The sequence below is a fragment of the Apodemus sylvaticus genome, chromosome 10, assembly GCF_947179515.1.
Source record: "Apodemus sylvaticus chromosome 10, mApoSyl1.1, whole genome shotgun sequence".
Taxonomy (NCBI): Eukaryota; Metazoa; Chordata; class Mammalia; order Rodentia; family Muridae; genus Apodemus; species Apodemus sylvaticus.
Window position 1 is genome coordinate 70,291,725 of NC_067481.1, and position 27,943 is coordinate 70,319,667.

The 27,943-nt window shown below is 38.6% G+C and overlaps 1 protein-coding gene across 5 annotated transcripts in view; it reads right to left on the reverse strand.

Moving 5' to 3' along the window:
• Nucleotides 1–27,943, reverse strand: part of Rapgef6 (Rap guanine nucleotide exchange factor 6) — a 183,335-nt gene that overhangs the window by 21,735 nt on the left and 133,657 nt on the right. For all 5 annotated transcript variants that reach the window (XM_052195332.1, XM_052195333.1, XM_052195331.1 and 2 more), the window contains 5 exons: nt 21,122–21,362; nt 17,863–18,246; nt 14,919–15,130; nt 10,327–10,450; nt 649–869 (listed from right to left, as the gene is read on the reverse strand). In XM_052195332.1, the coding sequence (XP_052051292.1) occupies nt 649–869; nt 10,327–10,450; nt 14,919–15,130; nt 17,863–18,246; nt 21,122–21,362 (1,182 nt within the window). The remainder of the gene's footprint in view (nt 1–648; nt 870–10,326; nt 10,451–14,918; nt 15,131–17,862; nt 18,247–21,121; nt 21,363–27,943) is intronic.

The following is a 27,943-nucleotide window of genomic DNA, read 5'->3' on the forward strand; positions in this document are numbered from 1 at the left end:
TGTATGGGTGTTTTTTTCTGCATGTATGTTTGTGTACCGTGTATTTGTAGTGCCCATGGAGTCTAGAAGAGGGCATTAGATCCTCTGGAATTGGGATTAGAGACAGTTGTGAGACACCATATAAGTGTTGGAAACTGACTTCAGGTTCTATGAGAACAGCAAGAGCTCTTAACACTTGAGCTAGCTCTCCAGTGACTGTGTATAAACTCCTCCCCATTTAAAAATTTCATTAATGTTCCTTTAAAAAAGAAAGACAGAAAGACAGACACAGATAGACAGACAGACAGACAGAAAGAAAGAAAGAAACAAAGGGCTTTCTCTGTGTAGATCTGACTGTCCTGGAACTCACTCTGTAGACCAGGTTGGCCTTTAACTCAGATCTGCCTGCCTCTGCCTCCCAAGTGCACCACCACTGCCCGGCAATGCTCCAATTTAAAAAACCTCATTTATAAAGCCTTTAAAAGAAATATTTACCTCTCTCCCTCCTCCAGAGTTATTTAAGGGCTGCATGGGACTTAGTATCTCATGAGCAGACCAGGTTGCTGGAGTACAGAAGTCGTCTTTGCAAATGAAATCAGCACTAATTCTGGAGCTCAAAATGTCAATTATGCTGTGTTCACCAGTGTGATGCAAAGGAGAACTACTCACAGGTACCATATGCAGGCTCCCACTGTAGTGACATCATCTGGAACTTCTCCTCGTCTGTGTCTATGTCCAGACTAGAAAGATACTGTTTCACTTTCCTTGCCATTTGGGCATCTTCATATAGTTTCTTGGCATTCAGCAGTGAGCTACGGCGTGCTCTTTTCTTGTGAGCACCTCCCTGGACATCTAGCATGTTAGAATTTGTGCTGCCTTGACTCAATGACCTGTAAGAAGACAGAAACTACAATGAGAGCCTGAAAAGATGAGAATTAAGCACAAAAGAATCAAGATTCAAATATTTTTTTTCTGTTAATGCTATTGCATGCTGATGTAAATGAGTTAAAAGATGAGGAGCATTAATGCAAAGTCATCTGGCGCAGGTGGCAATGTTCTCAATTAAGAACAAGATCTGGCAAAACACGGATTACAAAAGAGTAAGATACCAGTTCCTCCCTGAGCAACATATCCCATTACAAACCACAGCACACTGTGCCAACAAAAACTTTCCTCTGGTCCTTTTAGGCCATGCACACTCTAAGATGTGGCAAGAGTCTAGTTCAGAACAAATTTGTTCTTAGTCCTTCAGCAAAGGCAAACAGAGCAGCTTTGTAACCTGGGCTGCTTGCAGTATGCTATTAAAGCATCATTTTGTGACAGCAGATCATTTCAAACATAGAGACCAATTTTCCCAGTAACCATATTTTGATCAAAAATTAAAGAGAACCAAGGTAATATCTGAAAGTAACATTTCAACACAGCATAGTGAGAGATCAGAAATGCAGTAAAAAATTGCTACCATCTCTGCAGGTACAATGTAGTCAGACATTACCTGCATTCTAGAATTTGCTGAGATTCTGCCTTTGTAATAATACTCCTGAACATGATGGGATTTCAAACTGGGTCTTACTCAAGTAAGCTACAACTTTATTAACCTCTACCTTTTCTGTCAAGCCTCCTTATACAATGCACATCCATAACCAATGGAAGGTAGCAACTGTTATTTGGCAGATCATCTCTAACAGGCTAGTAAATTCGATGCTTACAGAGGACTGTTTGTTTGTTCAATTACCATGTGTGTGCAGAGGTGGGAACATGTCACAGTAAGACTGTGAGGTCTGAGGAGTGTTTCTCTCTTCCTGCCTTTATGTGGACTCTGGGTACCACTCATGACTCCAGGTTTGCACGGCTCAAATGGTCTTTAACTTAAAGGGAAGAATATCTCTATTTTTAATATTAGCATCATATTTACAGAAAATATTCTAAAACATGAGGCTACTTGTTCAAGGCTCATATACCTAGCTTAAGACAGACACCAAATCTTAAAGTTTTCATTGTAAATCACATAAGGCAGAACTGAAAACCTGTTATTGGTATTTTTTTTTTTTTTTTGGTTAAATTTTTAAGAATTTTGCCATAGGGTTTCCAGGAGAGGGGGAGAAAGGAGGCAAAGTACAGTGACACATGCATGAAAATGTCATAAATAAACCTACTATTTTGGAGATTACTAAAATAAAAAATCCAAACCAACCAAAACCCTAACAATCCCCCCCGCCCCCCAAAAAAAGAAAAGGAGGAAATGGTACAGTAGCACAGTTATGCCTTGCATTTTATATAGTTTTGTTTTAAAGACAGGCTTTCTTTGTGTAGCCTTGGATGTCCTTGAACTCAGAGATCCACCTGTTCCTGCATCCTAAGTGTTGGGATTAAAGGCATGAGGAATAACCTCCTGGCACACTGGCGGCAACTTTTAGTTGTGAGTCAGGCAGAATTGATGATGTGGCTGCAAGTAACCCATAGAAAAGACCCCAACATTTGCAGAACGGTTTGGAAGAAAAATCTAGAAATTAGCAAATTACCCTTTAACCTTTAAGAAGTACCTGATAAAGAATGAAGCCTGAAAAATTCAGTAAATATCTAACGCTGTCAAGGGAGACAGGCTCTAACGGTGTGCTGAGCCAGCCTAGATGGCCACAGGGCCAGCTTTGCCTTCCTTTATGGTTTATCCTTAAGTCATGGATGACCATTCTACTGGTGGTACAGAGGGTAGTACAGTGTCTATTCCACATGAGCAGAGCCAAGGGGTAGGAACTGATGATTCTAGAAATGACCTGGAAGATTCAACTTCTGAATATGAAGTTTCTTTATATTTTCCTTCTTATGTTTGTCTAAGGGTGTTACATGAGGGAAAAAACCATAAGAACTCAGACCAGATGGCACAGTCATAGCCACTAGAAATGGTGAGAATCACGACACCAGACAGCAGCCCGACAGCTCCAGCAAAGCTGAGTGCACTGCTACACTCACTGTTCTCTGGTTTTGGTCTCTGTGTGCTGTGTTCTTGGGGACTTTCTGTATTATGATTAATTTTATGCCTTTTTCTGAGAAAGATTGTGTCCCGGTCTTTTTGGGAAAGATCTGGCTACTATTTCCAAGTCCACCTTATGCCCTGGAGTTCGCTAAGCACAGAAAGCACATTGCTAAATGAAGCCATTACTCCAAGATCTGCTTGAGGTAGCTGTCCCTGAGAAAACTCAAACAGTATAGTTGGTGCAGGGTAAACAGACACAACTGACAAACTCTGACTGGCCAGGAGACTAGGTTACAGATTCAAGGTCTCTTTTTCTTTTAGGCTTAGAGCTCTCTGAATATGTAGTTTAAAGAAAAGGGGTCATATAGGGTATATCCCTGGAGGAATAGAATTGAATAAGTTCTAGTCAAGTGTGTTAACTAAAAACACACTTTTCCTACTTTACGGTGTAGATGATTGAACACACAGTAAAAGGTTAGGTATTTGCTATTCATAAAGACAGGTTCAAATATTTTCTTTAATTTGGAGTTATATGGCCAATAATAACAAGAATTATCTGTTCTGTTTGTATTTTCTAATTGTGACTGAACTTGTAACCTGGACATGTAATGAGAAGTACACTTGGATAGTCACTAGTCTGTCTTTATTCTGTGAAGCTTATAGAAATCAAGAAGCACCTGGTTCTAGTAAGCCACAGTAGAAGAAATGTTAGACAGTCAGGGCTGCTAAGTTCCCCTGACCATTGCTTGACTCTCTTGCTGATTCCTCATCTCCTCTGCTGGCATAATGTCAGCTATAACTCTCCAACTCTCCTCTCTGTACACCAAGACATTTCAATGAGCTCAAACAAACAAGGTACTGCACTGGCTTTTCTTGGTATACAAGATAAAACATCTTATAATGTGGGGACTATTATTATTGTGTGAGTGTGCATATGAATGCATACTACAGTGGATCTGTGAAGGTTACAGGAGTGCTGTATGGAACTACTTATCTCCAACCTTTATGTGGATCCCAGGGCTCAAACTCAGAGTGAAACAAGGCCTTAACATTTATAAACAAATTTGTAATGCTAGCTGTACTGGCTAGTTTTGTGTGTCAACTTGACACAGGCTGGAGTTATCACAGAGAAAGGAGCTTTAGTTGGGGAAGTGCCTCCATGAGATCCAGCTGTGGGGCATTTTCTCAATTAGTGATCAAGTGGGGAGGGCCCCTTGTGGGTGGTACTACCTTTGGGCTGGTGCTCTTGGGATCTATAAGAGAGCAGGCTGAGCAAGCCAGTAAGAAACATCCCTCCATGGCCTTTGCATCAGCTCCTGCTTCCTGATCTGCTTGAGTTCCAGTCCTGAATTCCTTTAGTGATGAACTGCAACGTGGAAGTGTAAGCTCAATAAACCCTTTCCTCCCCAACTTGTTTCTTGGTCATGATGCTTGTGCAGGAATAGAAACCCTAAGACAAATTGGTACCAGGAGTGGGGTATTCCTGTGACAACCTGACCATGTTTTGGGGAGGATTGTGGAAGGACTTTGGAACTTTGAGCTAGAAAAGCCATTAGAATATTAAGAGCTCGGTGGAAAGTTCTGTGGCAGCTTGGAAGACAATGTTAAGAACAGTGCAGAAGATGGAGGCCTGGCTTGTGAAATTTCAGAGGGAAGATTAAAGACTTACAGTGGCCATGTTTTGATTGTGAAGATTCTGTGGTTTTGGTTAGCTGGGGCTGAAGAATCAGCTGTGAGTAACAAGATACCAGAACCACTAAAGCAAACCTCTGTGTTACTGGGACTATTGATGCTGCTTAGCTGGAGTTAAGAAATTAGCTGTGGTTAAGAAGAGACCAGCATCACTGAGATGAAATCTTCTTGGAAGTGTTTTCTGAGAGCACAGAGAGTGTGTTCCAGAGATAGCCACAGTTGTATTTTGTGCTGTGGCTGGACTTGGTGCTGTGTAAGAGTCACCCAGATGGTACTGGTTTTGAAGGCATGTAGGGGTCATGAAGAGCAGTTGAGGCTCTTCGCACAGTGAGAGGCCACGGAAGGCCATTGGTGAAGGTGCAGCCTCAGTTGCAATTGATGGCCCAGTACTTGAAGGGGTCATGCATAGCAGAGGCTTGTCACCCTGATGAGAACCTATGAGAGGATATTGGTGAAGCCTAATTACAGTGGAAGATAGCAGCATTTTGGAGATGCCAGTACCATGCGATGACCACCAAGAACAGCAGCAGCAGTGGAGTACAGGCAGCTGGAGCCTAGAAGACAAGCTGTGTGCTACAAAGGGCAGCGCTGAAGAAGTGACCCAAGCCCTTGGAGGAGCCCAGAAGATCCTGAGTTGGATCCCAGACATTGAACCATTGAACCATTGGAGTTTGAGTCTTGCTTTTGGTTGTGACTATGCCCTGATATGTTTCCCTCTTGAAGGAAGAAAGTATTTTAGTGGAGCCCACAGTTGAGAGACTTTGAATTTTTAAGACTTTGAATTTTAAAGATATTGGACATTTTAAGGTGACTGAACTTTTAATATGTAAAGACTGTGGGACTTTTAAAGTAATTTAGATCTTGGGGATGAATAAGAAAGTAAGGGTTGAGGCTTAATAGTGATGTGTTTGTATGTCAAGTTGACAAGGGGTCAATTGTACTGGCTAGTTTTGTGTGTCAACTTGACACAGGCTGGAGTTATCACAGAGAAAGGAGCTTCAGTTGAGGAAGTGCCTCCATGAGATCCAGCTGTGGGGCATTTTCTCAATTAGTGATCAAGTGGGGAGGGCCCCTTGTGGGTGGTACTACCTTTGGGCTGGTGCTCTTGGGATCTATAAGAGAGCAGGCTGAGCAAGCCAGGGGGAGCAAGCCAGTAAGAAACATCCCTCCATGGCCTTTGCATCAGCTCCTGCTCCCTGACCTGCTTGAGTTCCAGACCTGACTTCCTTTAGTGATGAACTGCAACGTGGAAGTGTAAGCTCAATAAACCCTTTCCTCCCCAACTTGCTTCTTGGTCATGATGTTTGTGCAGGAATAGGAACCCTGACTAAGACACTAGCATTTAATAATTTTATCTTAGTTGTTATCCAAAATAAAAAAGTTAGCTTGTAAACAAACCAACAAACTTCTAATGCATGAGATTGACAGAGGATAATAAAGTATCTTTGGAACTACTACCAAAGCATCAAATACTGTTGTGAAATAAAAATATCTGCTGTTTGAAAACCCCAAATACTACAGGACCAAACCCTATCGGCTGAACAGTGGCTGCTGTAGCTCAGTTACTAGGACATAAGATGTCCTGCTGAGGTAGTAACGCCATCAATTTCTACTTTCAGTAAGAAGAACCAGGGAAGACCAAGACACAAATATATGACGTAGAAGAAAACACACAAAAAACACACCAGAGGAGGAAAGTCAAATTCACCAAAGGAACAACAAGACCATGAATAAGACTCAAAGACATAGGTAAAAAAATTCTTATATGTAGCCTAAGTATCTAACCTCACAATTCATTAGTTTAAACATCAAAATTCTGTGTTCTCTGTATGCAATTCCATGCACCTACAGTACTAACTCTTTCCTTATTTAAAGTGAAAGGTCTAGGAAATGATGCATAAGACCTGTCTGTGGCTCTAAACTGGATGGCCAGCAATGCAGAGTTCACAACCTACTTAAATCACAAAAGGCTGAGCAGTTAAGAAGTTTTAGGAAGAAAAGAAAATCTTTTTATACAAAGGTGGTAGAAATTTAAAGTAAATTTCAATCTAAGCTTCAGGTTTCAGGCATTCAGTGGATCTGATGAGGGGTTAAAACCTTTATTCATTTTTACAATACAGATTAAATAAAGATGTCTCTCTGCAAAACTAATAGAAAATGCAACCCTCACAGACTTTTTTAACATATTAACATTTATGTTCAATTTCATAAAATAAGCACTGAAATTAGAGAAAGTGTGGTCAGCTTTTAAAACAGACTGCCTAGGTTTGGATACATAATCAATAAACTGCAAGATGGGACAATTTACCTTCCCCATCTGCACCACGGGGCTAACAGATCAGTTCATAGGGTAAAAGGAGACTTTTAAAGGTTATTCATTTAGAGAATAAATATTCTAAAACAGTGTAGAGGACACAGGAAGTATGCAACAAATATTTGTTATTATCACCTACATCTCATGAATCTGTTAAATTTAAATCTAAAAAGGGATTACAGAATGCCAATAATGGATAAACAAAACAAACAAAACTGAGACCAACACAAGGCTAGTTCCATCACTACTTTCACCCTGTTAGCAAAAGGCATTTGTCAGAGTGTAGGCTGACGGAGTTAATAGAAGGCATGCTATCTGATTTGCGTGCATTAATGAAAAGGATGCAGCACATGTTAAGAGTTGCACAACCTTCATTCCAGTTGTTCATTTCCCCACTTACCCCAGACTCCGCCACCTCTTCTTCCTGTAAGCAAGAGCCACAAACATTGAAGCATGTATTTGAATAGGAAAGCACAGAAAAAGACAACAGTTGAGAGTCAGAGAATTTATGCAGACAGAACAGAACAGAAAACTTTACAGGAAAAAAATTATATCTTAACAGTAAAAAATGGCTTTAATGAAATGAAGGAATGGGAAGGACACATTGAGTCCTGAAGGCCAAACCCCTCTATAGCATGTACTTTAAAACATGATTTAGATCAACAGGTATTTTAAATACCTGTCTAGCCATTAGTTGATTTTTGTTTTTGTTTTTTTGTTTGTTTTCTAAGAGAGGGTTTCTCTATATAGCCCCGGATGTCCTGGAGCTCATTCTGTAGATCAAGCTGACCTCAAATGCAGAGAGATCCACCTGCCTCTGCCTCCCCAGTGCTGGAATCAAAGGTGTGAGCCACCACTGCCTGCCATTATAAGTTGATGTTGCTAAACAGCTTATGAGACACCATCTGTTCCATGTAAACTTTCTATTCTGTTTTTGCAAGTGTAAGGACTGGTCTTAAGAACAGTTTTTACATACTTTTGGAGCCACTCATTTAAATACTGAAAAATTACAAGGAACAAACAGATATATAAATCCATTTTTTTAAGTAAAGAAATTTCTCCAATGAAGTATTTTACAAAAAAAATTGACTAACAAATATAACTTCGAAAATAAAGACATATCAACATTGGTGGGAGGAGAGGCACTTGGGCCTGAGGGTACTCAATGCCCCAGTGTAGGATAATGCCAGGGCGGGAAAACAGGAGTGGGTAGGTGGGTGGGTGAGCACCCTCACAGAGGCAGGGGGAGGGAGGATAAGATAGGGGGTTCCCAAAAGGGAGACCTGAAAAGGGGAAAACGTTTGAAATGTAAATAAAGAAAATATCCAATTTTTTAAAAAAGAAATATCAAAGCAGGGGTGGTAGTGTGCATTCATGCTGTTGTGCACTATGACTTGGGAGGAATTCCAAGCCAGTCTGGGAAGAGAATGAGACCCTAATACCTTAGGTACTGGTGGACACAACTGAACTAGAATAAATATATTTATTTTCCCATTCATTTCTTACTCAACCCAGGTTATTCCCAAGCAAACAGCCAGGCTGCTTTTTAATTGTGTGTTTGTGTGCATGTATGTGGCTACGTGTGCACATTTATGTGGGTTGAAGGCAGAGGTAAGCTTCTGGTGTTGTTCCTTAAGGTGTTATAAACCTGTCCCCTGACCCCCCCTCTCCCCCTTTTGTTTTTTGAGACAGGATTCTTTTCATTGGCTGGTAGTAGCTAGTCAATTTACATGATGTTGGGGACTGACAAGGAGTCAAGTTTTCACTGTGAGCACTTTACTGAGTGAGTTCTCTCTTGGCCTTTATGTTAATTTGGAAGTACAGCTGGCACCTTAGTACACTATCAAATGATTTGGCAGGGAACTAATTTGTTATGTCTTCAGGCACTACAATGAAAACATGCATGAGTAAAATGGAAGTTCACATAGGACAAGAGACAGTGGAAAGCCCACTGTACTAGGACATTCAACAAAAACAAAAACAGACAACACGCCTCCTCCAGGTGTGCTTCAGTCCCTGGTTCTTACTGTTTTGTTTCCACATTTTGGAGAAGTAACATTTCATTACATTACCAAGAGATAGAAAAGAGAGGGAAGAGATTTGGCATTCCTTCCCCACTACTCTGAGAATCTCTAAACTAGAGCAAAGAAAAGCAGTGACTGCTCCACAGTGATCGAAGCGAAGCAAGCAAAGCAATACCTCTCCCAGCCAAACTCAATCTAATTCACACTAGAAAGTAGCAAGTATTTTTATTTTCTTAGAATACAAGTATTTTAAAATCACGGCAATTATATGTGCTTAAAATTATTTTATTTATTAATGCCCTATTTGGAGAGGTCTGAAAGAAAAATCTGATAAAAAAATTGGACTGTAATGTCTATTTACATGCTGAAGATTATAAAAATTACTGGAAACAGCTTAATAACATACTTTCTATAAACCCTATACATAAGTCTGTAAGTCTTTATAGTACACAAAGTATCAAATTAAAAAAAGCATTCTCGTTTTGGGTGTGGCAGTGTACACCTGTTATACCAGCAATTGGAAGTGGAGGCAAGATCATGAGTTCTAGACCAGTGTCCGTTACAAAGTGAGTCCAAAAAGAATTCTCAGATAAAATTAAAAGATAAATGAAACTCTAATGAAGATGTGGCATGGCTAAATGTACTTTCTGGGAAAGAGTTTACATGCAAGCAAACAGTTACAGTATAACTGTAACTTTTGGGAAAGAAATGTTTTGAAAATTGAAGTACCAGTTAGATGTGCTAGGCCTTTAGAAGAGAAGCAGATAACTCTTTCCTACGTAGGTTAGAAACAGATGAGACCATCTGCACTTAGATGACTGCAGGGAGCTCAGCAGTCGCCTTTGTTTGCTTTCTGTAACAGCAGACAGAAGTGCTTGTACAGTCAGAAAAGTAATTGGAAAAACTAGGGTTCAAATCTTAGCAAGTTATATAAAAACTGCTTGAGGGCCTGGAGACATGGCTCAGCAGTTAAAGGCACTGACCTTTCTTGCAGAGGACCGGAGTTCAATTCCCAGCACTTAACACAGTAACTCATAAGCATGTGCAATTCTAGTTCCAGAGAGGTCAACACCTTCTCTGGACTCTGCAAGCATTGCACATATGTGATACACAGACATACATGCAGGCAAACATATATAAATTAAAAATAGAACAAAACTGCTTGGGGTTCAATTTCTTCAGATATAAATGGAAGTTTAATATTGCTTACCTGTGACAATTACCGTAATGAAAGATTACTAGAGACTGATGTGGATACAACACTTAGTATAGTACACAACAAAAGACAGACATCATTACCCCACTACCCTTGATGCTACCGTAATGTGATTTCCATGTCATACCTCTGTCGGAACATCATGGCAGGGTCCATGTTGGCAGAAGTCATTCGAATAATATGACGGATTTCCTTGGCAATCATTCTTAGCTTCTCGAAGTTAACTAAGCCATCTACTTTGGAGTCATTTCCTATGAAATACATATTTTTTAACTTTCATAATTACAATTTTATCTTCAAGTAGCACAAGTTCAGTTATAACTCCTGAGTACAAATAAGCTTTCTTTATCAAAGTGTCCCCCCATTCCCTTTTAAGACTTGATAAATTCATAGACAGCTCAGCCCTGATCCCAGGGAATGAGTTTCTAAGAGCTGTGTTTCCCATGGGAATAATGACTCTGAAGACAGAAAGTGACTAATTTTTTTACCATTTACTTATTGCTGCTAAGACTGGTTCATTATCTCACAGGCATATACACAAGTTACCCAGCATACACTCTTGTTCTGTACATGGTTTGCTCTATTGAAAGGAAGCTACAGCACCTGAAAACTTAGGCTAGGCAGGTGACAAGGGTACTGTTGGGCCTACTTACTTTCTATTAAGTCAGCCTACATTTGTTTCTTTTTGCTTTATAATTCTTTAAATTAAAAGAAAAAAACTATTTAAGAAGTAGCAGATATATTCACAGGAGTAAATAGTGGGAGATTAAGCAAAACTGGATTTTTTTCTCAAATGGCAAAAAATTAGCTAAAACTAAGGTAGCTGTGTCATAAGGGATACTTTCTGGCCTCATATTCACTTTTTCTCTCTCAGAATCTGAATTTATCACCGAGACTTTAATCATTCATACACATGGTATGAAAATACCTGTGTGTAAGTTTTTAACTTACAAATTTGAAGACTGTCAACTTTTCTTGAAGAGATTAGCAATGAGACCAGATAGAGCCCATTTATTGGCTTACCTAGTCCAAATCATCGGGAAAAAATGCCAGAGTTCAAAAGTCAGTCTACAGGACTATAGTAGCATTTGACTATACCTGTCTGTAACTGTTAGTGCAAGCCAATTTTTCTAACAGGGAAGGCCCTGAAGCCAAGTTTGAGAGCTCTATGGGTCTAGATCACATCCCTTTTCATAGTAAGTGGGATCTGCACACTGGTCACAGAATGTTTCGTGGCCTGAATGCCAGCTGGAAATAAAATAATCATGCTCAAGTCAGATCAATGTTTTAAGATTCCATTAGAGGTCTGTGGGAATCTTTTCTTATGTGATGTGATGATGATGACATTCTGAGTCAGGAAGACTAGGCTAACTAGCAGATTCTACCTGCTGATGACAATTAGCAAGGGCAGACAGGGGACAGGGAGCTGAAACAACAACTGAATAGAGCCCTTCAGTGCTTGAGTTAAATTCAATTAAACTTCAATGTTTTGCTTTGGGACTCTGACTTTATTCTGGGGACAAGGATGAACCAAATGTAGACTGGAATAAAGCCTAAAAACCTGGAAATGAATTAAAAACATTTGGAATTGGGGCTCACAAGATGGCGCAGCGGTTAAGAGCACTGACTGCTTTTCCAGAAGTCCTGAGTTCAATTCCCAGCAACCACAGGGTGTCTCACAACCATCTATAATGGGATCCGATGCTCTTTTCTAGTGTGTCTGAAGACAGACACTGTGTGCTCATTCATGTGTGTGTGTGTATGTATGTGTATATATATTAAAAGAAAAAAACTATATAAGAAGTAGCAGATATATTCACATACATATATTAAAAAATGTGAATTTTTTCACATATATGAAATATGTGAAATATTTATGTGACTATACATACATATTCACATAAAATAAAATATGTGAATATTTTAATAAATAAATATTTTAATAAAATAATTAATAAAATAAAATATTCACATAATACATATATTAAAAAATTGGGATTAATAACAGCCGTAACTGAGCAAGGTTTAATCCTTTTGGGAAGAATAGAACATTAGTCATAAATTTCTGATTCTGGGGAGATAACTTTTGCATTATTCTCTAAACCAACCAACCAACCAACCAACCAACCAACCAACCAACAAACCAACCACCAATGTACTTGAAGAAAAAAATGAACATGACGAGATGTGAAAGAGGATCACAGAGTCATTATAGAGAAACTTTGAAATACCCATGTTAAACATGTTCAAAGATACAAAACCAAGACTGCTACTTTAACAGAGAATATGAAACAAAAGAAACAGTAAAACTGAGAAACAATGAACTAGAATAGGAATTCAGTGACAGGTTTCACTGACTGGACACAGCTGAAGAGAGGGATTGTTACCAAGAATGACAACACTGGGAGAACAGCAAGATAACAAGATAACCTGCAGGAAGCTGAGAGGCTAAATAGGCTGAAGAGGCAAGTCAGACAAAAGTAAAACCAGAGCCCCAAAACTGATGCCAGAAATGGGCAAATAAACTAACTACACAGAATGTCCCAAAACTGAAGGAAAACAATTAATCTATTTTAATATGACCCATAAATGTAAACCAGAACAACAATGAAACAAAATTACAAATCTCATATTTTATAAAACCTAGCAGAACAGAAAACCATGAGAAGGCAAAGGTCCAACTGCAGCTCTCAGCAGAGGCAGCACAAAGAATAGCAAGTATACGGTTAATGTCTCAATTGTGACAATGGGGGCCAGAAAACAATGGATGCTACTTCAAAATGCTGAAGGAAAGTAGTTGCCAATCCAAACATTTCTGAGACTGAAGTCTTGGCCTTTCAGATGAACAAAAATTGAGATCTACCTCACTTTAAGGTAATAATGATGTCTGAAGTACCAAACATAAACTCCTAAACAACTAAACAACAAAGTCCCCCAGACCACAAAGTACACTAGCCATAGCCATATGGACACATAGAAACACAGGATGAAAGAAATAGAAAACACAAATAGACACACACAAGATTAAACATTAATTTTAGTAACTGACAGTAAAACAATGTAGGATTGACAGTACAGTAGATGAGTAAAGGAAACTTGAATAGTCCAAGATCTTCACATGGCTTGAAATAAATCAATATTAATGAATATCGGCAAACACACTGACACATATCATCTGGTATAAGAATAGAAAAACAGTACTTGATTACTAAGGGAAGAGAGTAGGAAAAATGTCATTATTACAGAAAAGTTAATACAAATAGACTGTAAATGACCTATAATGGTAAAAGATTAAAAAAAACTTTTTAGCAAAGACTTTCTATTTTTTAATTAATTAATTAATTAGAGACAGGGTTTCTCTGTGTAGCCCTGCCTGCTCTGGAACTCACTTTGTAGACCAGGCTGGCCTCGAACTCAGAAATCCACCTGCCTCTGTCTCCCAAGTGCTGGGATTAAAGGCGCGCGCCACCACCGCCCAGCCCAGCAAAGATTTTCTAATCATTGAAAATAACCTTAAAACAGTCAAAGGGCAAATTTATTCTATACCCAGAATGTACAAGAGAATATTTGTAAATTGTAAACAAAATGGGAAACCTACTACAAAAAGAGCAAGGAATCCAAACTGGCAACTGTCAAGAGGATCACTGCACAGAGGATGCTCAGCCTCGTTCATAGTCATGGAAGGGAAATTATAAGCACATCAAGATACAAACACATACTTACTGTAATGTGTAAAAACAGAGCCCCAATTTAACAGACAATGGTAAGGATGAGCAGTGAGAGAACACCCCCAGTGCTAGAAACCAACATAACCACCACACCATTTTTTTTAAGGGTTCAATTACAGAGTCTACTCAGAATATATTGTATAGTCATTAACACTACATCTGCCTACCCTGTCTTGAAAAAACCAAAAATTAAAAAAAAAACCAAAAAACAAACAAACAAACAAACAAAAAAGACTACATCTGCCTAAAGAGTATGAACAGAGAATAAACAGCATTCTTCACAGCAGGACAACAATGGGAACTACTTAAACCCACAAACCAGAATGAATCACTGAACAGCACTAAGACATGGAACACTAAGCTAAGCAGTTTTGGACAACGGTGAAGATTCTCCCTAATCCTATGTTGACCAAAATAAGACAAAAATCAAATCAAACAAACATTCTGAGAATCTGCCTAAAGTTCAAGAACAACTGAGACTCAACTATGGCATTAGAAATCAGGATAGAGATCATCTTTGGGGAGAGGAAGAGGGGGAAGGTTGGGAGTGAGCAGGAGCAAGCTTCTAGGATACTGGCAATACTTAATTTTTGCCCATAAAACTGATCATGTTATCATATTTTATTAGTTCTTCATTTGTCTTGGACAGTTTTACTTATATGAGATTTAAATTTTAAAAAACTGGAAGAAAAAAACATTACTAAGCTTAAAGCAAATTAGGTATGTTTGGTACATACATGCCTGAGTACTAGGGAGGTGGAGATATTAAGTGTTAGCAAATAGTTTCATCTTTGTGTTGAGTTTATATTTGAACTTTTACTGGGAACATTTCAATTTGTTACTGTCAACAATATGGCTTTAGATGTCATAAATTCACTGTACTTAACTGTATGAAGATTTAGTGACATGAAATAATTATATTGAAATGGATAATATATTAAAATGCTGCAGCTAAAGCTAAACATGCTGATTTTCAAATGACTTCAAATACCTTCATGGAGAAATGTCATATCTTTCTTGACAACAGGGAAGAGTGGAATAATTGGAGGCTGCATGCTTTGACTACTAAGAATATTTCTGTATTTTGCCATATTTCTAGATGGATCAAAAAGGTCTTGTAGATCTTGAAGATGTTTCTCATATTTGCCTGGTAACTTTTCCCAAGTGCCTCTGAGTCGTGCTACAGGTGCCAGGTTCAAGCCACTATCAAAATGAGAATAAAAACATTAAGAATGGATTTAGAGGGAGGGTAGGTTCAGGTCAGTGAAATACACAACTGTGGTCTATAGGGAGAGATAAGCTGGGCCCATTTTAATACTGTGAAACAAAAGAGAACTACATAAAAAATAAACAAAAGGGACTCTTATCTTAAAACAAGAACAATCTCTTCCAGAGGACCTCTGGTAGTCTAACAATTGCTTTATACTCTGCATGTAAGAGACAAATGTAACAATCACATAATAGTTAAAAGGAATGCAAGCATCAGAGCGTTGCTCTTTATCAAGTAACTTACACATCGACCTGAAACAGTTTAAATGACTGACTGAGGTAGGTTCTTGATTCAAGTTTCTGTATCTCAAGGCTCCAATCTTGTCCCCTAAGTCTCCAGATATCCACTATCCCTGCTGCAGTGGACTTTAAACAAGTTCAGATATTCCCTAAATTGAAAATATAATTCATGAGAGGCATCAGTCTCTCCTCATTCCTTTACTTTCATGCTGCATACCAAAGTTCAGCTATCAATAGTGTGCACCTAGTACATCTCAACATTCCTAGTTCAGTCCCCTGCTTCTCAGGCATCAGATTTTTACCTACACTACCTACATGTAAAATGATCTCCAACTTCTAATCTTAAGGTAGGAATTAAATGTTTGCTCCCCCTTGTTTCTAAGAAATCACCTCCCCACTACTGTAAGAAGGATAAAACAGAAATGTAAGCAGCCAAGTCCCAAACTAGAATGAAGGAAAAGTTAGCCAAGGTTTAAACAGCAGTAAGTAGAGGCACAAAAAATGACACATGAAGCTAAAGAATTGACATGAAGCTAAACATTGACATCAGGAAGGGTCGATTTCTTCAACATGAGTGTCAGGAGCAGTAATATTAAATCAGTGCCTGTAAAGATAAATTCTAAAAGGAAGCGGTTCAGGAGAATAGCATGAAGAAACTAAGTTTTACACAGCTCTAAGTTTGCCAATCTCCACTCACTTAAAAAGCCAATGGCAAAATAACTTACAAGTCCACTCCTGTTAGCTAGGAATTGTACCCCAGCTTCTCTCTTAAATGAACCCTTGTAAACAGCTAGTATAGGAAAGCCCTCATTCAGAAATAATGCAACAACTACAGGTAGCAAAAGACTAAAGAACATTTGCCTTAGGAGTATAAAGCAGAACGCTTCTAAATTTTATGAACCCAGCATAGCACTGACATTAAAATTCACAAACCACAAGACCATCAAAGAACGTGATAAAACTTACCATGATCTCTCTCTCTCTCTCTCTCTCTCTCTCTCACACACACACACACACACACACACACACAAACGCACCCCATTACCCATCAGATTATAGGGTAATTAAGACAATTAAAGATGCCATTCATTAGTAATATATACTGAACATTCAAAGAAGTATTCAAGACTTAGAAGAATAAAACTATGAATGTTACAGAGGGAAAATGAAGTGTAGTAGTGCTTTGGGGGTAAAGGAGCCATTGCTAAATAAATCTGTATTTTATGTAATTTCAATGAAAATACTCCCAAGACCTAAATAAATTGACTCTGAGGCTAATATCAAACATGCCAGCAATAGCCAGAGAAAGGATGAGGAAAGGAACAAAGAACTTGACTAGTTATGAGAACTCAAGACCTTTAAAGCTTTAAAGCTCTATCAACTATGGTTAAAACACTAGGATAGAATGCAGAAACAGACCAAGATATGTTTGGTGTGTTAGCAGCATATTTTATTTTTTAAAGATCTATGTGCATAAGTGTTTGTTTATATGTATGTATGTATACCACATGCATGCCTGGTGCCTGCAGAGGCCAGAAGAAGGCATTAGATCCCCTAGATTTGAAGTTACAGATAGTGGTGGGCTGCTGTGTAAATACATAATGCTTATTCAAAAGTTAACATTAGCTTTCCTAGCTGGGTGCATTGGTGCACATCTTTAATTTAGCACCCGGGAGGCAGAGGGAGGTGTATTTCTGTGAGTTTGAGGCCTGGTCTACATAGTGAATTCTAGTATAGCCAGAGATATATAAGAGGCTCTGTCTCAAAAACAACAAAACAACAGACAACAACAATAAGCTTTCCTCTTAGCCTTCTGTTCTAGCTACCCCATTTCCTTTTATCAGCCACCGATCCCTAGAAACACTATCAGGAAGGCACAGGGACCACACCAGGCTGGGACTCAGATCAGTGTCTTCCTAAGCTATTATCAATGTGTGTGTGTATGTGTGTGTGGGGGGGTGCAGTTCTTGAAGCAGAAGAGAACTAATACAAGAACCCACAAATAAGCAACATGCAGAGTGACAGACTTTGGAACATCCAGTTGTAAATGGGATGTCTTTGGGCTCACAGATCTATTTGGAAGAGGAAGTGGAAAGATTGCAAAAGCCAGAGGGGATAATGACTCCAAGAAAACACCATCTTCCTGATACAAGACTGATGCAAATAGGAACTCACAGAGCCTGTGACAAGTTCAAACCAGATAAGGTCCCAGTACTGAGAGGGGAAGTAGCTTCCACTCTTAACCAAGAAGCTATCTGCAATTAATACCTACTGATAAAAAAAAAATATTAAGTTTTCTCTAATGAGAGTCTCACTGGGTATAAATAACCACATGTCAGAGTAGGTACCATGCTCTGAACAAGAACAATAGAACTCAATGGTACCTGTATAGAAAAGTCATCATATAGGTATTTAAATAAACTCACCTTATTATTGCAAACATGGAATTGAAATTCTTGCATTCTCGGCAATGAAGGGCAATTTTAATAAAATGTTTAATAATCTTCATTCTTTTCAGCTGATTTGACTCACTTAAAATCTCTGAGGCAACCCAGAATGTCTCTTGGTTAACAATATCCTCAAATTGTTTCAAGTGAGTATTTCCTGTTTTGGAATCTAATTTAAAAAGATCATCAATATATTCAGTAGGCTCAATATTGCGAAATAAATCAAAGTCTCTCATTGATAGCTGGGTGGCAAGCTCGACGGTGCTGAGCTGCAGCATGGAGAGCTGGCTTTCCTTAAGGAGTTCCTGGGCATCTTCATCAGAGCACAGTGTTTCTGTTTCCATGTTATTTTTTAGGTAATACCTAAATGAGAAGAAAATTATAAGTGTGATCATAAGTAGATTTCATTTAATAAGAATACTTCCTTATTTTTGTTTCTCAAAATACAATTTTATAATTAGCTTTTTGCCAAAAACATTAGAATATTCACTTATAAATGAAATGGGAAAATACTTTAAAGGACATCTTGAGAAGTTCTACTTCTACTGTCGAACATCTATTATTGCAAACAAAGAAAATAAAAACAATGATGAAAATTATCTTGAAGTCAGTCATTCTAAGAAACTACTCATATGTGTAAACCATTATGTGTAGTCCTGAGAAGAGCTCTATGGGGCAATGTTGAGTTCTTTGAAACTGTTAACTACTTTGTTTATATCCTATACTGGCTGGTTTTGTGTCAGCTTGACACAGGATGGAGTAATCACAGAGAAAGGAGCCTCCCTTGAGGAAATGCTTCCATGAGATCCAGCTGTAAGTCATTTTCTTAATTAGTGATCAAGAAGGGAGGGCCCCTTGTGGGTGGTGCCATCACTGGGCTGGTAGACTTGGGTTCTATAAGAGAGCAGGCTGAGCAAGCCAGGGGAAGCAAGTTAGTAAGTAACATCTCTCCATGGCCTCTGCATCAGTTCCTGCTTCCTGATCTGCTTGAGTTTCAGTCCTGACTTCCTTTGGTGATCAACAGCAATGTGAAAGTGTGAGCTGAATAAACCCTTTCCTCCCCAACTTGCTTCTTGCTCATGATGTTTGTGCAGGAATAGAAACCCTGACTAAGACATCTCCTAAGACTGCTAGAGACCAAGTTTAAAAATAATTTAGGCAGAGGAAATTTCAAGCCTGATAATGTGTTCAGACTGTGGACCAACGCTATCACTAGCTGCTTTATTTACTTTTATAGTGAAAATTGGGAGCAAAATAAGAATATAAATGTGTTAACTTAGTTTCATCAGCCAATCCAAAGCTGGAACTAAGGAAGGCATGCTTTTAAAAAGATCAGCATCATTGGGTGGGAGAGATGGTTCAGTAGTTAAGAGGTCCTGAGTTCGATTCTAAGCAACCACATGGTGGCCCAGAACTATCTGTAATGGGATCTGGTGCCCTCTGCCTTACCATGTATGAGGATCTAGGTTCAACTGACAGTACTTCAAAAACAAATGTAAAATATATAAGTAAAAAACTTCCTTTTGAAAAAAGAGCCATCAGGACCCCTATTAGCATAGTGCCACTAAATACATTGTTTCCCCGGATGAACTTTATCATGCTCCACTCTCTAGCCACTCATAAACCACTGCAGCTACTGCTTAGTCTGGCAGGTGACTGTGGTACTGTCTCCTGTCTATGTGACAATGCTTTTGCAGGCATGCAGATTGAAAGAGTTTTTGGAGGTTTCTATCAAGATTTTTCAAAGAAAAGCTAGAGAAACCAGGCAATGTGTGGCAGGGTCAAGACTGCAGCAGTCAGCCTCTGTCTGAGCAGGTCAGTAAGTAAAGAGAAAGGTTAAGATGAAGATACAATGGAGATGCCATCAATGTGGAATGCCTGACAAGCCAAGGAAAGGTAAAACAAGTTCAAGAGGTCACAAAGGTGGGTCTTCCCAAGCCAACAGAATGACACCATGTGCCCTGGCACAGGTTGGGATCTACAGGACTTAATGTTTGCCTCAATCAATTTTGTCTTGTTTTGGTCTGACTGTTTTTTGCTATTCTCATGTTATTCCCACTTGGAATGGAAACTTACTCGGTGTCACTTTCATCTTTTTTGTGTTTGTTTTAGTTTTTGAGACAGGGTTTCTCTGTGTGACAGCTCTGGCATCCTGGAACTCACTTTGTAGACCAGGCTGGCCTGTCCCCATCTCCTGAGGGCTGGGACTAACAGTGTTAGTGCCCAGCTACTTTCATCTTTTTTATTCTTCAAGGACAAGCTAAGAGTTTGTCCTGAGTCTTAGAAGAGATGTTGGGTTTGGGCAAACAAACTGTGTGAAACAAGTTGGAGGGATTAAGATTTTTAAGATTCTTAGAAGATAGTGTTTTTCATTTTGAGCTTACATTACTGGGGCAGTGTTATGCTCTAATATGAAATGTTTCACATGAGTTCACATAGAAGGTGGTACATATCTTGTAAAGTAGGCTTAGCTGGAGAAACAGGTCACTGGGGTCATGCTTCTGAAGTCATATCTAGTCCCTAGTCTCATTTCCTCTCTCCTTCCTGACTGCTGTGAGAGGATCTGCTTCTGCTTCTGTTCTGCTACACACTCCATGCCATGATGGACTAAAAACAAAATAAAACCTTCCTCCGTCAAGTTGTTTCTACCAGGTGTTTTGTGACAGCAATGAAAACTTAATACAGTATTGGACATTTGGGTGCTATTAGATAAATATTTGTTCACGGAATATAATTTCTGACTTTCAAGAAAAAGCATATACACCAAGACTTGTTTTTATCCTTATCCAGTAGTTGCTACTCCTTCCCTCCTGTCTGACACTTTCAAGTGAGGCAACGAAAAGTGGACCTGTAGACAGAAGTTGTCCTTAGTGGTTTTGCCTATATTGAATAAACTTTGCATCTCAGCAAGTGGTAGGATCAATACTTGTACAAAAGAGTTCCACTTCCTGTTCTCTTTAGAATAGAACATCTATGATACTTAGCAGCTGAGAGGTAGGCCTCAACTATTTACAGCTAGGCATAGATTATACAGGACTGCTTTCTTTCTCCTCTTTATGATAGTCTTTAAAGATCCCTCTAAGTTTCTATTTACATAACTGTAGAGACAAAAACTTGAGAAGAGAAATCTTACTTTAATTCTCAGAACTAGCAAAGAATGAGGTTTCTTCCTAAAACACTCATTTTAACAGGGAATCCACAAATAGCACTTTGCATATTCAGGAATATGCTCATTCACCTTCCATTGAGTTGAATTCTATCAGCTAATTTGGAGAACTGGTCCGGAAGTCTTCTCTGCTTTATGACACCCTCAGGAGTGACAGAGACCTCGCAGAGGGAGTACGTGTCAGATGCACTGGTCAAACCAAACTCCTGCACAGCGTGGCAGACCACTTCCTTAGCTGTGGTATCTTTACTGATGATAATGTAGCAACTTTGTTGATCTGCTTTGAAAACTCTTATAACTTGATCAGGAATATCTATATAAACACAAAGTTGAGCCTTAGTATTTCAAACAGTAACATTTCAACACCCCAAAAAGCAACTTGGAGAATAAGGATCCCTCTACACTTTGAAATATAAATTTCTATTTCACACAGGATATGACAGAAATGTATACATTTTCTTCAGATGAAAAATACTAATATAAGTTCATAAAAATTGTGATGATACAATTTAAAGACATTATTCATTTAACATATTACAAACATTTTGATGTTATTATTTCTTGATAAAGCTATTTATATCATTTAAAATAAAGAAAGTGTGCATGAGTGTTCTGCCTGCCTGCATGTTTGCATTCCACACGAATGCTAGGTGCCTGCAGAAGCCAGAAGAGGATGCTGGACTCAGTGAGAGTTAGAGATGACTGTGAGCTATCATGGAGGGTCTGGGATTGAAGCTGGGTCCTCTGGAATAGCAGCGGTGAGTCTAATCATTAAGCCATTTCTCTAGCCCTCAAGCTATTTAATTTTAACAAGTAGGGATAGCAGTCTACATGTATTGAGTGTGGGCATGTGCACACAAGTGCAGCTGCTATTGGAGCCAACCAACACGGGATTACTGTTTTCTATCTTAACAACGGACATAATACAAACTCCCCCACAATAGATAATATATCTTTTCAAGCTCTTCAGTGACAACCTTTAAAAAGCCTTTGAAAAGGTTTGTATATTTTCCAGGTCTTTAAAATAGTTTCTAACCAATCCCCCCTCCCCCACCACCCTCTATGTAGTAGTGGTAGATTTGGATCTTACAAAGTAGACCAGGCTGGCCTTAGACTCACAGAGACCCTCCTGCCTCTGCCTCCTAAGTGTTAGGTTTAAAGGCATGCACCACCATATCTGGCTTCCAGTACTTTTTTGTCATTACCTATGTTTCTTCCGATTAAATCATTAAGACAGCACATTATTTTACTATGAAGCGGCAATCCTAGCTTTTATTGTTTTTTTTTTTGAGGGGGGCATTATTTGTGTTTTGTGTATGTGTGAGTTTAGATAAGTGTGCATGTAGAGGCCAGAGGTTTTACATTAGGCATCTTCAATAGATGTCCACTTATCTTTTGAGATAGGGTCTTTCGCTGAATCTGGAGCCCAGTCCCTTGATTCCATTCTACTAAATTGAGTAGCCAGTGAGAACCCCTACACTCTACTTTCCGAGCCTTGAGATGGTGATTGCTGTCCAGTATAGCAGCAACCACTATTTTTTTGTAGATATGAATGTTAGATATTGAACTCTGTAACAAATACTTCTTCACCTACCAAGTTATCTCCTCTGCAGCCCATTTTCTCAGTTTTATATTTTGTTTGAAAGAGGAAAGTGTTTGAATGTCCATATAGGTAAACACCTCAATCTTTGTTCTGTGATTTGCTAATAGCAAAGACATTCTAGCTAAGATATGTTCTTACAACATCCACATGCAAACACTTCGTCTTTCTGTCTTATTTTCCTTCTAAGGGAAGAGTTCACACCTCTAGGACGATGTTCACTGCAGGAAAGATGCTAAAAATGAACAATGAGACGACAGAATAAACAAATACTAAATTTCCATATGAAAATAAGCTGTATTTAGAAATAGGGATATTTATGGCTGTGACTTTTGATGATGGCAGCAAATAAATGTATACTTTTATTCTGTACTGTCTTTCTTAGCACTATACGCACTGTTAGGAAAATAGGGAAGATGATAATAATGAGCAGGCACAGCAGCAAAGAATTCTACAGAATAAAATAACACCATGCCTTCATATGCTGAAAATGAGAATGCAGAGAGAAACCTGCTCCTATGAATAAAAGATCAACTGAATTTACAAGAAAGCAACTCTACTCACTAGCTGCTGGGTGCTCTGAGGTCAAGTTCATGTACCCAGCAGTCTCTGTTCTAGAAAGATGTACCAAGCGGTCTTTCTTTGAATGTATGTAAAGATCTGAGACATCAATACTTGTTGCTCATATTTCTTGCCAATGACTTGAGTTTTTAATTTGCAGCTAACAGCACCATTATTCCCTATGTTACAAAGTTAAAGTCAGATAGTTTTATGATCCACCAAAATCAGGCAGGCTTCCCTGCCTAGTACTAGAAATTACTGTAAGCGGGTAGAAGTCTGGTTGTCAGAAGAAAAGTGGGTGAAGGGATTTCACCACACACTTTTACTCTTTAAAAAGGAACCAAATAGGGCTGGAGAGATGGCTCAGCGGTTAAGAACATTGATTGCTCTTTGGAAGGTCCTGAGTTCAAATTCCAGAAATCACATGGTGGCTCACAACCATCCTTAATGAGATCTGATGCCCTCTTCTGGAGCTGTCTTCTGAAGACAGCTACAGTGTACTTACATATAATAAATAAATAAATCTTAAAAAAAAAAGGAACTAAATGTTATTTGTATTGTCTCTGCACTTTTCATGGACTGGGTCCTAGGCATTAGAAGTGAATTTCTGTTAAAACTTTGGAGGCTAAGCCTCAGCAAGCAATTCTGGCTGACCTTGAGAACACGGCAAAACATCAATGCCTTTATTAGCATCTTTAGAAGGATATATTCAGAGAGGATAGGGATTTGCACAACTTCACTCCCTTTCTTTGCTGTTCTAACACCAGGGAAGAAACAAAGAGAACAGGCTAAAAAGCTCAACGTTCTAAAGCCATCTGTTCCTCCAGTAAAGGACAAATTGTTCCATAGACATGGAACACAAAATCTTTTTTTTTTTTTTTTTTTTTTTAGATAAAATAGTGCTTCTAGAAGAAATCTGTAAATAGGATCACTCAAAGGCACCACAACAGAAACTTTGATGAATCTGCCGATGCAATGAAAACCCACCTGAAAAACACTGAAATCAGGAGAAAACAATTTCTTCTCATTGGCACCAGAAAGAGTATTTTAGAATCTATTTTAGAACCACTATATGTACATTATTTATAAACACACTGCCAGATGAAGAATAATAATAAACAAGGCCAAATACAATATTTGGCTCATGACAGATTTAAAAGAAAAAAATTGTATAATTACCTCGAATTCTAGTTATGAAGCAAAAATACATATACAAAAATTCCATTAAAAGAAAAGCAGTTTTGGTTTATTTTTGGATATATATATATATATGTATATGTGTATGTATGTATGTATGCACATATGTATGTACACACACACACACACACACACAATTCTTTTAATGCATATATATGCACGCCAGGCAAGAGTTCTGCCACTAAGCTATCATTGTAGTCCTAAAAAACCATGTTTCTAAAAGACCTTGGAAGTACACAGTATTCACTAGCCTAGAGACTTATGATATATATACATACACACACACACACACACACACACACATATACATATGTATATATATTTGCATTTATTTACTTTGTATGACTGGTATGTGGGTGGAGTGGCATACACATGCCACAGCTCTTATGTGGAAGTCAATCTTCTAACATGCGGATCCCAGGGACAGAATTCAGGTGGGCAGGCTTAGCAGTAAGTATACCTTATCCGCTGAGCTATCTCATCAGTCCTCAGATTTCATCCATCCATCCATCCATCCATCCATCCATCCATCCGTCCGTCCGTCCGTCCGTCCACCCAGGATTTCTATGTAGCCCTGCCTGTCCTCAAACTCACAGAGACCTGCCTGCCTCTGCCTCCCAAGTGCTGGGATTAAAGGCCTTTGCCCCCATGCCTGATTATTTTTCTAAACTCTTTTTTGTGTTGTGAGACAGGGTTTCTCTGTGTGATATAACAGGCTGTCATTGAACTTGCGTTGTAGACCAGGATGGCCTCAAACTCACAGAGATCCACCTGTCTCCTATTTGATAGGCTTAAAGGCACCCTATGTGCCCTTAATTTACTCTTAAAGATTTACACATTTATTCATTTGTGTGTGTGCTTGACTGTCTGCATATATGAGTACTACACCTGAGCAGTGCCACATCTTCTGGAACTGACTCTGGATCACCTAAAGAAGTAACCAGTGCTCATAACTGCAGAGCATTGCTCCAGCCTCTAGAGTGATAACTTTGATTTCAGTATGTGTAAAAAAAAGCTGGGCCTGGTGGATCTGACTGAGGGCAGCCTGGTTTACACCAAGTTCCAGGACAGCCTGGGATATAGAGAGATCCTGTATCAAAACAAAACCTTTAAAGATTTACTGACCATGAGATTACACTAAAAATGAGATACTTTTTCATGTTTTTAGAAAGATCTTTAAGAAAATAAAGTTTACTTTGTCTTTTGCTCTAAGTTTTTCTTTGCTGAACTGAACTGATATTTATGATTCACTTACGTACCCAGTGTTCCAGGTGATGAAAACACATGGTAAAGGACCAGCCTCTGACCTGAGTAGTTAACTAATAGTCCAGAGAGTGGGAAGTGGTTCACGATGGACAGTAACAGAGAAGTAGGACGACCCATGAAGTGACCAGGCATGTGCACATATAATACACGTCTCCAAGGTGACAGAGACAGAAAAGATCAAGCACCGCTATACTGTCCAATTCTATCAAGGGTAAATATTAAGTATTCTACTGACTTTTAGGCACTTAGACAGTGTTTACCAAGTTCAAAATGTGATAACATACAAATATGAAATGTGAGAAGACATAGCAAAACACAAATTTCCATGATTGGGGATGAGTTAAAAATTTTACTATTATCTTTAAACAATGTTGGTAGACCATTACATCTAGATACATAAATATTTAAGGCACTTTGTTAAATAAAATGGTGAGTGGAAGTGTAACATCTCATTTGGATCAAGGGGATTGGAAGACACACATTTTACATGCAATGAAATTTGTGAGAAGATCTAAATAAATTATTCATTGCAAAATCTGAGGGATGGAAACATTTGTGTTTATCCATTTTCTATAAAGTTTAACTTTAAAAGTGTATGATAGCTACTATTAAAAATCACTTAAGACTTTGAATGCAGAAAGAATTAAGTTTGCTATATCAGATAGACACACAGTTAGGGTTTCTGTTACTAAATGAAAAAGTGAGCAAAAAGAGCTCTGTCTGTAAACTCAGGGGTTGGGTGGCAGGGGGTGGGGTGGGAAATCAGAATCCAATTTTATTAGCCACACTGAATTTTTTCTTCCTTCCTTTTCTTTTTTTTGAGATGGGTTTCAAGTAGCCCAGGCTGACCTCAAACTTGCCATGTAGTCAAGGATGATCTTAAACTTCAGATCCACCAAATAACTGCTGGGATTATAAGCCTGTGCCACCATGACAGCTCTGAAAGTATCAGGTCTTTTATATGTTAAGCGAGCACTCTAACAACCAGGCTACATTCCTAGTTTCATACTCTGAATTCTTTAAGCTTCAATTTATGCTAGATTAATCCATGATACATGTTCACCAACACAGACACACATAGACACACACACAGACACACACAGACACACACACACACACAGAGTCAGAAAAATAAAATCAAAAAACTTTTCACAAGTTGTAAAGTGGCATGTACATTCTGACTGTTTGAAAACAAAAACATATGTAGTCAAGAAAACTAAGGCTTCACACTGGTGAGTACTACCTCATGAGTGGAATTCTGCTCCTTGTTTCATTGAGTTTGCCATCATATATTCTTTTTGAAAATAGCGAACTATACACAAAAGACAAAAGAATTCCAAGATACTTACAGTAAAAACCAACAGCTGTAGGCAGCAAAAATAAAGCAAAATTATAAAAAGTCAGCAACCAAATCAAAGTATTCAATAATTCTATAGCTTTGACTGCACTGCAACTTTAATCTGGTAAGAACTTTACACATGCAGACTCAACATAGCTGAGCTCGAGTGACAAACACCAGTTAATGCTGGTTAATAACAGAAGGTCACTGCAGCCAAAGGTTTATGCGTAAAGCAAATTCTAGTACTATTGTTAAATGTAAGAAGCTAAATTTGGAACTATTATCATATTCAACACATCTTTTAAGTTAAGTGTCTCTGACAGGTGTGCCCAGCTTTGCACTAGCATGTGTTCACCCGCATGGGACTTCCTCCAAGCAGATTTAAAAAGCATCTGAGTCCTCTTGGGGTATTCTCAACAACAGAACTGTGAAGCCAATCTGAGAGCAATTTGAGAAGTACCCTCTCCTCAGGGCTCAGTCCCACAGTACAACTGTCTACATTTTAACCATTTCGACATCTTTTTTTTTTTGTTACCCTATATCTTTATTTTCCCTTTGCCATCTTTCTCTTCTTTCACTGAAGTCCTTCTTTAGTCCTTCAGCATCACTTTCTAATTATTTATTTTTGTCTGTATGCATGCATGAGAAGGTCAGAAGATGGCACACAGGAGGCAGCTTGCTCCTACTACATGGAGTCCAAGGAGCAAACTTTGATTGTCAGATTTGGTGGCAAGTGTTTTCTTTAACTTGGGTCTTCATCCCCAGCATCTATAAATGGTTAGGACATCAATATAGCCATAAAAATCAATAAACTCATAAAACTATATTCCCTTTCTAAATAACTGCTTTAATAAAAAAAACAGGCTTGTTTAAGATTGTGAATCTTAGGGACTAGAGATATGGCTCAGTGGTTAAGAGCATCAACTGCTCT